The sequence below is a fragment of the Loxodonta africana genome, chromosome 2 (assembly GCF_030014295.1).
Source record: "Loxodonta africana isolate mLoxAfr1 chromosome 2, mLoxAfr1.hap2, whole genome shotgun sequence".
Classification (NCBI taxonomy): domain Eukaryota; kingdom Metazoa; phylum Chordata; class Mammalia; order Proboscidea; family Elephantidae; genus Loxodonta; species Loxodonta africana.
Window position 1 is genome coordinate 70329155 of NC_087343.1, and position 13075 is coordinate 70342229.

General features: G+C 36.4%; 1 protein-coding gene across 11 annotated transcripts in view; it reads left to right on the forward strand.

The window, feature by feature from the left end:
• The window catches only part of NLN (neurolysin), a 147629-nt gene that overhangs the window by 38164 nt on the left and 96390 nt on the right, over positions 1-13075 (forward strand). For all 11 annotated transcript variants that reach the window (XM_023545517.2, XM_010588183.3, XM_010588182.3 and 8 more), the window contains 2 exons: positions 355-614; positions 7326-7474. In XM_023545517.2, coding sequence (XP_023401285.1) covers positions 355-614; positions 7326-7474 — 409 coding nt within the window. The remainder of the gene's footprint in view (positions 1-354; positions 615-7325; positions 7475-13075) is intronic.

A 13075-nucleotide genomic window follows, 5' to 3' on the forward strand; every position in this document is an offset into this window, starting at 1 on the left:
GGTTTAGTTTTAGTTTTTACACATAGAGTTAATATCAGGCAGGGTAAAGTTAGATACATGAGACCAAATGGACGACTCCTGTCTGGAGGCAGGATGAGAAGGCAGAAAGGGATAGGAACTGGTTGAATGGACACAAGAAACCCTGGGTGGAAAGGGGGAGTGTGCTGTCACATTATAGGGATTGCAACTAATGTCACATAACAGTGTGTATAGATTTTTGTATGAGAAATTAATTTGAGCTGTAAACTTTCACCTAAAACACAATTTAAAAAAATTAGATAATTATACATTTGTATATTGACTTTGGGTCAACAGAAATCCCTGATTTTTATTCTTTTTCTGTTTTCTTTTTAGAGTTGGTGGTTCCAAGATTTTACTCAGAATGACTTTAGGAAGAGAAGTGATGTCTCCTCTTCAGACAATGTCTTCCTTTACTGCAGCGGGCAGAAACATTTTAAGATGGGATCTGTCACCAGAGCAAATTAAAACAAGAACTGAGGAGCTCATTGTGCAGACTAAACAGGTGTATGATGCTGTTGCAATGATTGATATTGAGGAAGTAACTTACGAGAACTGTTTGCAGGCACTAGCAGATGTAGAAGTGAAATATATAGGTGAGTAGGATGCAAAGGTATATCAATATTTCATCTTGTGGGCATCATAAACCATTTTATGCTTTCTGGCTTGGCAGTCAATTTTCCAATTTTACAAGAGATTGAATTTTACATAATGGCTAATTAATTGCTTAGAATTAAATTACCAGAGATTTAAAATTTTTATGTCGTTGGCAAAGGTGCCGTAAAATGCACACTGTCATCATACTGCTATCTGGAGAGCATTTTGGGAATATATACAGTCAGTTCTCATTATTTGCACTTATTATGTTCTATAAAATCACAGCGAACACTGAATTAGCAAGTGCTGAGCATTGCTCCTAGGAGAAACTCAGGGTTAGGCTCCTGCGAGTCTCTAGTCACATTTTCGTCAGCCAGTCAGTACATACCGTGTTTTCCATATTTTTTCTGTTTAAAGATACCTTACTTAGTATATATTGTTGATTCTTTAACATTGACTTCATGGCCAACAGCACTGTACCTCATGCCTGAACAAAGCTTATCTAACACAGGTGTTCTCTCTGTCAGGCACATCACAGCCTTCTTGCACTTAGGAACACTAGACAGCACTTCAGCACCATACTTGAGGGCCATTTTAAATAGTGAAATTATCAAGAAAAAGCACAAAAATGCAAAAAACATGGCACTAAATAAACCACAAAAAGGACCCTGGTTTACAGTATGAAAGCTGAAATAAGAAGGCAAATCATTGCTTCATTCGACTTCAGCTGGGAATATGCACATCAGGCAACTCACATCTTCAGCACTCTACATGTCCGTGAATGACCATGAGAGCACTGCGAGTCCTGAGTATGAGGTTACTAATAAATTTTATCAAGCAGGCAATTGCAAATATGGAATCTGTGAATAACGAGGATTGACTGTATCAAAGCTTTTAAGAAGTTCATACTCTAGCCCAATAATTCCAAATGCAATCACTTATTCAAAGAAAATAATCAGAAATACAGGCAAAATTTGTGTGTAAATTTATGTATAAATAGATACTGTCATACTAAAAGCTTAGAAACGATTTCTAAATGTCAGCGAATAGAACAGCTAAGTAAATTATGATACATCCTTCCTCTGTAACACTATGTAGCTGTTGAAATCATGTTTCAGAGCCATATTTAATAACACAGAAAAAGAGGACACAGAAGGAAAACTAGAAGAAAATACACAGATTTTAATAATGGTTAATGTCTTAAGTGGTAGGTTTACCGTTGATTTTTATTTTCCTCCTTGTGCTTTCCATCTTTTTTCCAAATTTCCTAAAATGAACATGTATTACTTTTATAATATATGTGTTAGGTCCTTTGAGTTATAAGAAATGAAGAGTCACTTGTCTTAACTGTAAGACTTGGACATATTTTGTAGCATAATTATAGCTATACAATCTTGGCTATGTGTCCAAGCTTCATAAAAATAGAGGATAGCTGTAGAACTGGATATCATAATCACTTGTATGTATGCATTTTGGAGTTTGGAAAGTTGTCCAGAATCCAGCATAGCCTTAGTGAACCAATCCTTGAAAACCAAGAGCTCCCTATTCAGTGTTCCATCATAACAGGGACTTGGCCACTTTCTCTCTTATCTCTGTGTTTCTCTTCAGTTTCTATCCCTACTACCAACTACTTCACTCTCATTACTGACCATGAGATCTTGTTACCAGTCTTGAGTTGAAGCTCCTGAATAAAAAGATATAATTGGTCCTGTTAGTCAAAGTCAAAGGGATGAGATTGGCCCCTATTCAGCAAAACTTTTAACTTCACGTGCATCCCCACCCTGGATTTGGGTTGTCCATAGACCAGGTGCTCAGTTCTATAGCCAAGATGATATACCAGCCTGGTAACTTACATATTTGACTAATATAAAAAATCAGTGAGGAAAAAACAAAATCTTAAAAAATATTACTGTTTTAAATTTTATTCCCCACTTCTAATAATAAACCCACTGCCCTCGAGTCGATCCTGACTCATAGCGACCCTATAGGACAGAGTAGAACTGCCCCACAGAGTTTCCAAGGAACACCTGGTGGATTCCAACTGCAAGCCTTTTGCTTAGCAACCATAGCACTTAACCACTATGCCACCAGGGTTTCCACACCTAATAACAGATCTTTTAAATATACTTTCAGTTTTGTGGTATTTGTTCTTTGTTCTCCTGTAACAAGATTTATCTTTGTGAATTAATCATAATTTTTTAGTTTGGAAAGAGAGTCTTTAAAGACTAGTTTCTCCTATGTGTGCGTGTTTTCAGAGTTCATTATGCCTTCTACAATAGCTGTTAAAGACCCCATTTGTGTGTCAGGTACTGGGTATCACCATTGTTTATAGTTTGGCAATGAGAGCATAAAGTTTGATTCCAGGTCTTTGTGGCAAAGTAAGGAAGGAAGTGCTTTTCAGCATTGTTTGCTTAAGAATATGTTTCCAATTTTAGGCTTGTGTATTTTATGTTGCACATTTAAGATCTTTAGCAATATTCCTTCTTAATATCTTTTTGTGCTAATTTAAAAAACTAAACAAAATATAACTCTATAGTTAACTATATCATTTAAACAAGTACTATATGTATTAAAATTTAAATTTTCTATTTCATTCTTTCCATAGTTAAGGGGCGTAAAATTATATATTTAATTGAATCATAAAAGCATAATTACCTAATTCAATTTTTTTAAAAACACACATTATTAAACTATTCAGATATTTTTGGCAGATTTTTGTTTCTTATTTTTTGTTTTTACAGTTTTATTTGTAACAGTGCTTTAAGAGAACTGATATGAGTGAGTTAGCTTATTTAACTGTACAAATATTGGTATGAATAGGATAGTTCTACTGTTTACTATATGTTATATGGGTAAATTTTTCTTATAATACTTTCAGAACACTGATGATAATAAAAACATATTCATTGTAGCAGAGCCACAACCATCACTGTGAACTATTGTCATTTTTGTTTTATAGTGTATATTATTTTACTAACAGATTTTTGTCCAGTGAAAGCCAAAATACAAATGTATGAAAAGCCTAAGAACCAATTTTAATTTGTGAAGATTAGAGCAGACTAAGAGTCCTCTGAAGACAGGCCTGGCAATCTGCTTCCAAAAGGTCAAAGCCTTGAAAACCATATGGACTGTACATGGGTTCACTATTACTCAATCCACTCAGTGGCAACTAACAACAACATTGTCATCATTTCACAGGAGATAGCCCCAATATCCAGCTGCTTACTGGACGTGTCTACTGAGATTTCAGGGAATCTGGGAATTCCCTGTAATTGTATGGAATTTTTTCTGTTTATATGCTTATGCACATTTGGGAGAGGGTCCGTAACTTTGTTGTTGTTAGATGCCGTGAAGTCAGTTCCAATTCATAGCGACCCTATGTGCAACAGAACAAAACACTGCCCAGTCCTGCACCATTCTCACAGTCTTTGTTCTGCTTGAGCCCGTTGTTGCAGTCCATCTCGTCGAGGGTCTCCCTCTTTTTCACTGACTCTCTACTTTACCAAGCATCATGTCCTTCTCTAGCCACTGGTCCCTCCTGATAACACGTCCAAAGTACGTGAGGCAAAGTCTTGCCACCCTTGCTTCTAAGAAGCATTCTGGCCGTACTTCTTCAAGACAGATTTGTTTGTTCTTCTGGCAGTCCATGGTATATTCAGTATTCTTCGCTAACGCTGAAATTCAAAGGCATCAGTTCTTCAGTTTTTCTTATTCATTGTCTGGCATTCACGTGCATATGCGGTGACTGAAAACACCATGGCTTAGGTCAGGTGCACCTTAGAACTTAAAGTGATGTCTTTCTTTTTGACACTTTAAAGATGTCTTTTGCAGCAGATTTGCCCAATACAATACATCGTGTGATTTCTTCACTGCTGCTTCCATGGGCATTGATGTGGATCCAAGTAAAATGAAATCCTTGACAACTTCAACATTTTCTCCATTTATCATGATGTTGCTCATTGGTCCAGTTGTGAGGATTTTTGTTTTCTTTATGTTGAGGTGTAATCCATACTGAAGGCTGTCGTCTGATCTTCATTAGTAAGTGCTTAAAGTCCTCTTCACTTTTAGAAAGCAAGGTTGTGTCACTACATATCGCAGGTTGTTAGTGAGTCTTCTCCCAATCCTGATGCCATGTTCTTCTTCATATAGCCCAGCTTCTCAGATTATTTGCTCAGCATACAGATTGAGTAAGTATGGTGAAAGGATATAACCCTGATGCGCACCTTTCCTGATATTAAACCACACACTATTCCCTTGTTCTGTTCAAATCTCTGCCTCTTGGTCTATGTACAGGTTCCTCACAAGCACAATTAAGTGTTCTGAAATTCCCATTCTTCGTAATGTTATCCATAATTTGTTATGCCCAACACAGTCAAATGTCTTTGCAAGATCAATAAAACACAGGTAAACATCTTTCTGGTATCCTGTGCTTTCAGCCAGGACCCATCTGACATCAGTAATGATATACCTTGTTCCACATCCTCTCCTGAAAACAGGTTGAGTTTTTGGCAGTTGCTTGTCCATATACTGCTGCAACTACTTTTGAATGATCTTCAGCACAATTTTACTTGTGTGCGATATTAAACATGTTGTTCGATAATTTCTGCATTCTGTTGGATCACCTTTGTTTGGAACCAACATGTATATGGTTCTCTTCCAGTCAGTTGGCCATGTAGCTGTCTTCCAAATTTCTTGGCATAGATGAGTGAACACTTCCAACTCTGTTGAAACATCTCAATTGGTATTCTGTCAATTCTTGGAGCCTTGTATTTTGACAGTGCCTTCAATGCAGCTTGGCCTTTTTCCTTCAGTACCATCAGTTTTTGATTATATGCCACCTCCCAAAATAGTTGACCGTTGACCAATTCTTTTTAGTACAGTGATTCTGTGTATTTCTTCCATCTTCTTTTGATGCTTCCTGCATCATTTAATTTTTTTCCCATAGACTCTTTCAGTGTTGCATCTTGGGACTTGAATTGTTTCTTCAGTACTTTTAGCTTGAAAAATGCTGAGCATGTTCTTTCATTTTGGTTTTCTAACTCCAGGTCTTTGCACATTTCATTATGATACTTTATTTTGTCTTCTCAAGACACCCTTTGAAATCTTCTGTTTAGCTCTTTTACTTCATCATTTTTTCCTTTTGCTTTAGCTATCCTATGTTCAAGAGCAGGTTTCAGAGTCTTTTCTGACGTCATTAAGGTCTTTTCTTTCTTTGCTGTCTTTTGAATGAGTTGTTGCTTTCTTCATGTATGCTGTCATTCTGCATCTTGTCTGGTCTTCAGTCATTAGTGTTTAATGCATCAAGGCTGTTGTTGAAATGGTCTCTGAATTCAGGCGAGATATACCCAAGGTCATACTTTGGCTCTCGTGGATGCTCTCATGGACTTGTTCTAATTTTCTTCAGCTTCAACTTGAATATGAGCAATTAATGACCTGTTCCACAGTTAGCCCCTGGCCTTGTTGTGACCTATGATATTGAGCTTTCCCATTGCCTCTTTCCACAGATGTAGTCAATTTGATTCCTGTGTATTCCATCTGGTGAAGTCCACGTGTATGGTGGCCGTTTATGTTGTTGAAAAATGATATTTGCAAAGAAGTCATTAGTCTTGCAAAATTCTATCATGCGATCTCTGGCATTATTTCTATCACCAAGGCATATTTCCAATTACTGTCCCTTCTGCGTTTCCAACTTTCACATTACAGTCACCAGTAATTATCAGTTCATCCTGATTGTTTGATCAATATCAGACTGCAGAAGTTGCTAAAAAGCTTCAATTTCTTGTCTTTGACCTTAGTGGTTGGTGCGTAAGTTTGACCAAAAGGTCAGCAGATCAAACCCACCAGCTGTTCTGTGGGAGGAAGATGTAGCAGTATGTCTGTAAAGATTTTCAGCCTTGGAAACCCTATGTGATGGTTCTACTGTGTCCTATAGGGTCCCTACGAGTTGGAATTGACTCAACAGCAATGAGTTTATTTCGGTTTTTTTTAATAGCAAAACAAGATGAAGAACTCCTATTCTAAACATAACCCACCCTACTACATTGATCTGCTTGTTTCTTAAACATTCTTTGTCTCTGCCAGCCCCCATGCTTACAATCCCTACTGCGCCCCTCCTCTTGTCTCACCCATCCCCTAAGGTCCAGTACAGTTACTACCTTCTTCAATTACTGAGTCTCCCAGCCCTTGGTAGTTGCTGTCTTTGAGATACTATCCTCTTCACTTGAAAACTAATATTCTCTGTAATGTGTTGTTCTTTATCATCTTATATACTTCCCCCAAAAAATTATAAGATGCCTGACTACAAAACTATGTTTTTTTCTTCCTGCGCTCCCAGTAAATTAATTATGCTCTAAACATACTTTGATAATTCCTCAGTCTACAACACTTCTGTTAACAACATAGCATATTGTTAATAACATACCAACAGCCAAGTCCTGCATTTGATGCTGTTTTTTGATAGCCCTAAAAACCTTTACTGAAAGTATAAAATGACAAACTTACATTTGGATAATCATTCATATAGGCAGGAGGTATTTGACTAAGTCCACCCAGAGGCACCTTAGAGTAAATGCCTGGTGATCTACTTCCAGAAAAATCAGCCATTGGATGCTTTGTGGAACACAGTTCTACTCTGACACACATGAGGTCACCATGAGTCTGAATCAATGACAACTGGAAAAAAAAAATACTATTTTTTTCTCTATCAACAGTGGAAAGAACCATGCTAGACTTTCCCCAGCATGTCTCCTCTGACAAAGAAGTACGGGCAGCAAGTACTGAAGCAGACAAAAGACTTTCTCGTTTTGATATTGAGATGAGCATGAGAGAAGATATATTTCAGAGAATTGTTCACCTACAGGTAAATGGTGTTATAAATCCCTTTAAAAAAACATAAAACCACACAAAAAATTAATAGCCCTTGACCAGCAATATAAAGTATTTGAGTTTTCCTACATTTTGTTACAAGGATTATAATAATAGGCAAAGCATAGTAGACTATAATATTATATGATACCAGGTAGGTTTATGTTGAGTTGCTAATTTCATTCACTTAGAATTAAACACAGTGTAGGTAAATATAAATCTATATCTAGGGCTTATTAACCATCAATGAATTTGAAGGTTCAATGTAGAAACCTCTGAATTTTCAAAATATTGCAAGGTTTATGTTAGATCATATCAACTAGATGCAAGTGGAACTGAGTTACTTATTTGTAAATACCTTGTATTTTTGTCGATCATAGTTATAACAAACTGTTGATGCACACCAGAGTCATTCCTGTCTGTCATCCTTACATGTTTTAGGACTCATGGAAATTGTGGATAACGAATATTCTAGGTGGGTCTGCCTTGAGTATTTTTGGTCTTTTCGTCCCCAATTTTGATTTGCTTCCCAGCATTTTGATCATGTCTTTGCTTTAAATTTTAATTTTCATGGTACCTCAGCAATTTGTTGGAAAACAAATGTTTTACAATCCTGAGCATTTTTATTTAATTTTACTTGTTTGTTTCTGCAGAATCTCAAATGTTCTTTATGCCTTGTTAGCAGTTTATGCCGAGAGTTAAAAGGAAGCATTTGAAATAAAAAAAAAAATTTTTTTAACTCACTTATAGAATATAAAAACAATTTTTTTTTTTTTTTTTAGGTTTGTAAAATATACATGCTATTTATTTTCTTATGTCAGACAAGTACTTTTCGCTTCATAATTTATAATCATCTGTGTGGTTTATGATTGCTTGTCTTTGGTACTATATAATATAAATGAGAATAACTTTGTAATTACTCTTTACGAACTAAATTGTTCTCTTTTCTCCTTTGGCCACACTTATTATTTCATGTGATTTGGATTGTAACCTTTACTTGTCTCCTATTTTTATTTCATCCCAAAATAATCTGATTTCCTTTCTACTCTGTGTTATATACATATTTTAGAACTTTTTTCTGGAATTTCTGATTTCCTTTGATTTGTTGTGTTTTCGTCCTGACTTCTAAGTTCTCATTTGGATACTCTAACCTCAAAAAAGCATTTCAATCTTAATGTCATTAATTAAGTCTAATGTTTTTGTTACTATTCCACTTTGTCTGATTATTATAAATGTTGTCCATAGGTATGGAAGGTTTGTCACTTTAGATTTTGTCAGAGTAAAATCTCTGAGTCTACTGAAAGCAATAGTAAAGAGTTTTATTGAGGGAACATGGCAGTTTGAATCAGGCAGCATTCAGGAAGAACTCCCAAAATGCTCCATCTTTCTGGAGACAAAGTTGAGCTTTTATATACAAACTTGAGCATGACTAATCCTACAAACATTTCAAAAACAGCTCTTTCTTCATATCAGTTAATCTTTTCTGCTTCCGGAAGACCATCTGCGCAAAACATTTTCTGAGGGTATCACATTTGCCTTACATGCTTCCTGAAACATTCTAAGCACATACATTACTTCTCTTTCTGTCTCTGACCCCAGCTTACTCAGAGTCATCTGGATTAACACTTTATTGAGAGCCTAGTTGTCAGCCATCTTGGCTTAGCTGAGAGCCTCATTTTAATTTTAGAAAGTGCTTATTATTCCCCCCTTTTGATCAAGAATTTTTATAGAAATTCTTAGATCACAAAGACCACTATAAGAGCATTTTCTTCCTGCATGGTCTTTTAGTTGTGCTGTAACATAGATGACTGCCTTTAAGCTTTTAAGACTCCAGAAGCTACTGTTCTTTTATTCAGTAGCTGGGCACCATCTAGTATCTTTACTATGCCATTCCTTAGTCACTCTACTTCTGGTGATCTGATGGTAAGGGACATCTGGAGTAGATAGGCTAAATTTTTTAGGGAAACCTCTCAGCAATACACAAGGTGATGGAGTGCTAGGGCACAAGCACCGAAGTTCCAGAAACATGAGTCTCCTGAAGATACATAATCCTTTTCATAACTTTGAGTCTGGCGGTATGGCTACAAAAGTTAGATATATAATACACAATACATTTAACAAGTCTTACAACTAACAGCATGAAAATTGACAAGCAGGAGAGGGAGACAAAAAGAAAAGTAATGTATGTGCTTAGAGTGTTCCAGGAAGCATTTGACATAAATGAGATGTCCTTGGGAACATTGTCCGTCTCTCTCCCCTGCTTACTTGGAGTGAGCTGGATTAACCCTCTACTGAGAGCCTAGTCATCAACCATCTTGGCCTTGCTAACAGACTCAGTTTGATTTTAGAAACTCCTTATTAATTTCCTTGCTATACTTTTTTTCCTTTTATGGTATTTTTGGTGAAAGTTTACACAGCACATTAGGTTCCCGTTTAACAATTTCTATATATATTGTTCAGTGATATTGCTCACATTCTTCACAATGTGTGAGCATTATCATTATTTCCATTCTGGTTGTTCTGTTTCCTTTGAACTAGCTTCCCTGGCCCCCGTTACCCTCTATTCTTTGCTTTAGGATAAATATTGACCATTTGGTCTCACATAGGTCATTATTTAAAGGTGCACAATACTCACAGGTGATACTGTTTAATTATATGAGCCAATCTATGATTTGGCTGAAAGGTAACCTCCAGGAGTGGCTTCACTTCCAAGTTTAAAGTGTATCTCAAGGAAGTAGTCTTGGAGGATACTGTAGTCTTTACTGGTCCAGTAAATCTGGCCTTTTTTTGGAATTCAAGGCTTGTTCTACATTTTTCTTTCATTCTATCCAGGACCATCTCTTGCTATATTTTTTAATTTTGTATATGTTTGAAACTGATCTAGCTAAATTTAGGATCAAATTGTTGCCTGTAGATTATCACAGTAGACTAGCATACCATAAAACCAAAAACAAAACTCATAGCCATCGAGTCAATGTTAACTCATAGTGACCCTATAGGACAGAGTAGAACTGCTCCATAGAGTTTCCAAGGCTGTAATCTTCATAGAAGCAGACTGCCACGTCTTTTTCTTACGGTGCAGCTGGTGGGTTCATATCGCTAACCTTTTGGTTAGCAGCCAAGCACTTAACCTCTGCGTCACCAGGGCACCTAGCATACCGTAGTTACCTAAAAAAGCACCAGTGTGTTCATCAGATTTGTGTGTTTGTTTGGGTTGGTTCACTTCAGGGTTTTATTGTAACAATTTTGTTTCAGATTTGATTCCATAATGTTTCCTCTCTCCAATGGAGTAATTGCTCTAGTACATGTGGATTATTATATGAACATTTTTAGGAGCTTCTACTATGTCTGTTAAGGCTACGTCAGAAAAATAACTTTTGTTTTTGCTTTTGTACTGGAGCTTGTTAAGTGAATTTAAAAATCTTTCTTGACAAATAGTTATGTTTATTGAGGCAGTACTTTCTAGAATCTAGAATTATCAGTACCGTTTTCTGCTATAGCTTTAATAAATGGTAAATTTCATCTCATTCATATTTAAAGTACAAAATTAGATATATGTATTTATTCTTCCCTGTAATACTGGAAGTATTTTTTTTTTAATACTGGAAGTGAAATAAGGTAACCATGATGTAACATATAAAGCCTTTATTAAGCTGTGCAAATATAATCTTACATTAATATAAAGTCAGCAATATCAAGAATGCTCTACTAAAATGACGGTGCTCTGAATAATGTTAAGAATTGAAAATACACCAATGTAAATAATAATCAGATATAACGCAATGAAACATGAGAGTGGGAAGTTGACAGGCCTGCTTTGTTTTTTCAGCTCTTCCAAGTTTTCTGCCTTTGACAGAATGCAGTCTTACCACTTTTGTATTGCTTGTTTTATTAGAAAATATTTTAGTTTTCATCTCTGACACAAGCTCTGACTTTCACAAGTTTTACTGTACTATCCAAATTAAATATAAAATATTATTTTAGCTCTCATGGTATTTTTTTTTCCTTAGAATTGTTAAATGTTGTTAGGTGCCATTGAGTTGGTTCTGACTCATAGCGACCCTATGTACAACAGACCAAAACACTGTCCAGGCGTGTGCCACTCTCACAATCATTGTTCTGCTTGAGCCCATTGTTGCAGCCATTGGTCAATCCATCTAGTCAAGAACCTTCCTCTTTTTTGCTCACCTTCTACTTTACCAAGCATGACGTCCTTCTCTAGGAACTGGTCCCTCCTGATAAAATGTCCAAAGTACACAAGACGAAGTCTTATCGTCCTTGCTTCTAAGGAGCATTCTGGCTGTACGAAGATCTTGCAAGACAGATTTGTTCATCCTTCTGGCAGGCCATGGTATATTCAATATTCTTTGCCAACACCATAATTCAAAGTCAACAGTTCTTCGGTCTTTCTTATTCACTGTCCAGTTTTCACATGCATATAAGGCTATTGAAAACACCATGACTTGGGACAGGTACACCTTAGTCCTTAAAGTGACATTTTCACTTTTTAATATTTTAAAGAGGTTTTTCGCAGTACATTTGCCCAATACAAGGCATGGTTTGATTTCTTGACTGCTGTTTCCATGGGATTGATTGTAGATCCAAATAAAATGAAATCCTTAAAAACTTCAATGTTTTCCCCATTTATCATGATGTTGCTTATTGATCCAGTTGTGAGGATTTTTGTTTTCTTTACGTTAAGGTGTAATCCATACTGAAGGCTGCGGTCTTTAATCTTTATCAGTAACGGCTTCAAGTCCTCTTCATCTTCAGCAAACAAGGTTGCATCATCTGCATAATGCAGATTGTTAAGGAGTCTGCCTCCAATTTTGATGTCGTGTTCTTCATATAGTCCAGCTTCTCAGATTATTCGCTTGTGTCAATTTGTTATACTGTGGTGGCTTGCATGTTGCTGTGATACAGGAAGCTTTGCCACTGATATTTCAAACACCAGAAGGGTTACTCTTAGTGGACAGGTTTCAGCAGAGTTTCCAGATTAACATAGGCTAGGAAGAGGGACCTGGCAGTCTACTTCTGAAAAAATTGACCAATGAAAACCTTATGAATAGCAGCAGAATATTGTCTGATATAGTGCCAGAATATGAGTCCCTCAGGTTGGAAGGCACTCAGAGTACAACTAGGGAAAAGTTGTATCCTCAAAGTAGAGTCAACCTTAATGATAAGGGTGGAGTCAAGCTTTCAGGACCTGCATTTGCCGATGTGGCGCAATTCAAAATGAGAAGAAATAGCTGCAAATATCCATTAATAATAGGAAAGTGAAATGAACGAAGTGTGAATCTAGGAAAACTGGGAGTCAGAAATGAAATTGAATGCATAAACTTCAACGTCTTAGGCATTAGTGAGCTGAAATGGACTAGTATTGGCCATTTTGAATTAGACAGTCATATGGTCTACTGTGCCAAGAATGATAAATTGAAGAGGAATGATATCATGTTCATCATCAAAAAGAACATTTCAAGATCTATCCCGAGGTACAATGCTGTCAGTGATGATAGGTTAATATCTATACAACTGTGTCTTAGTCATCTAGTGCTGCTATAACAGAAATAGCACAAGGGGATGGCTTTAACAAAGA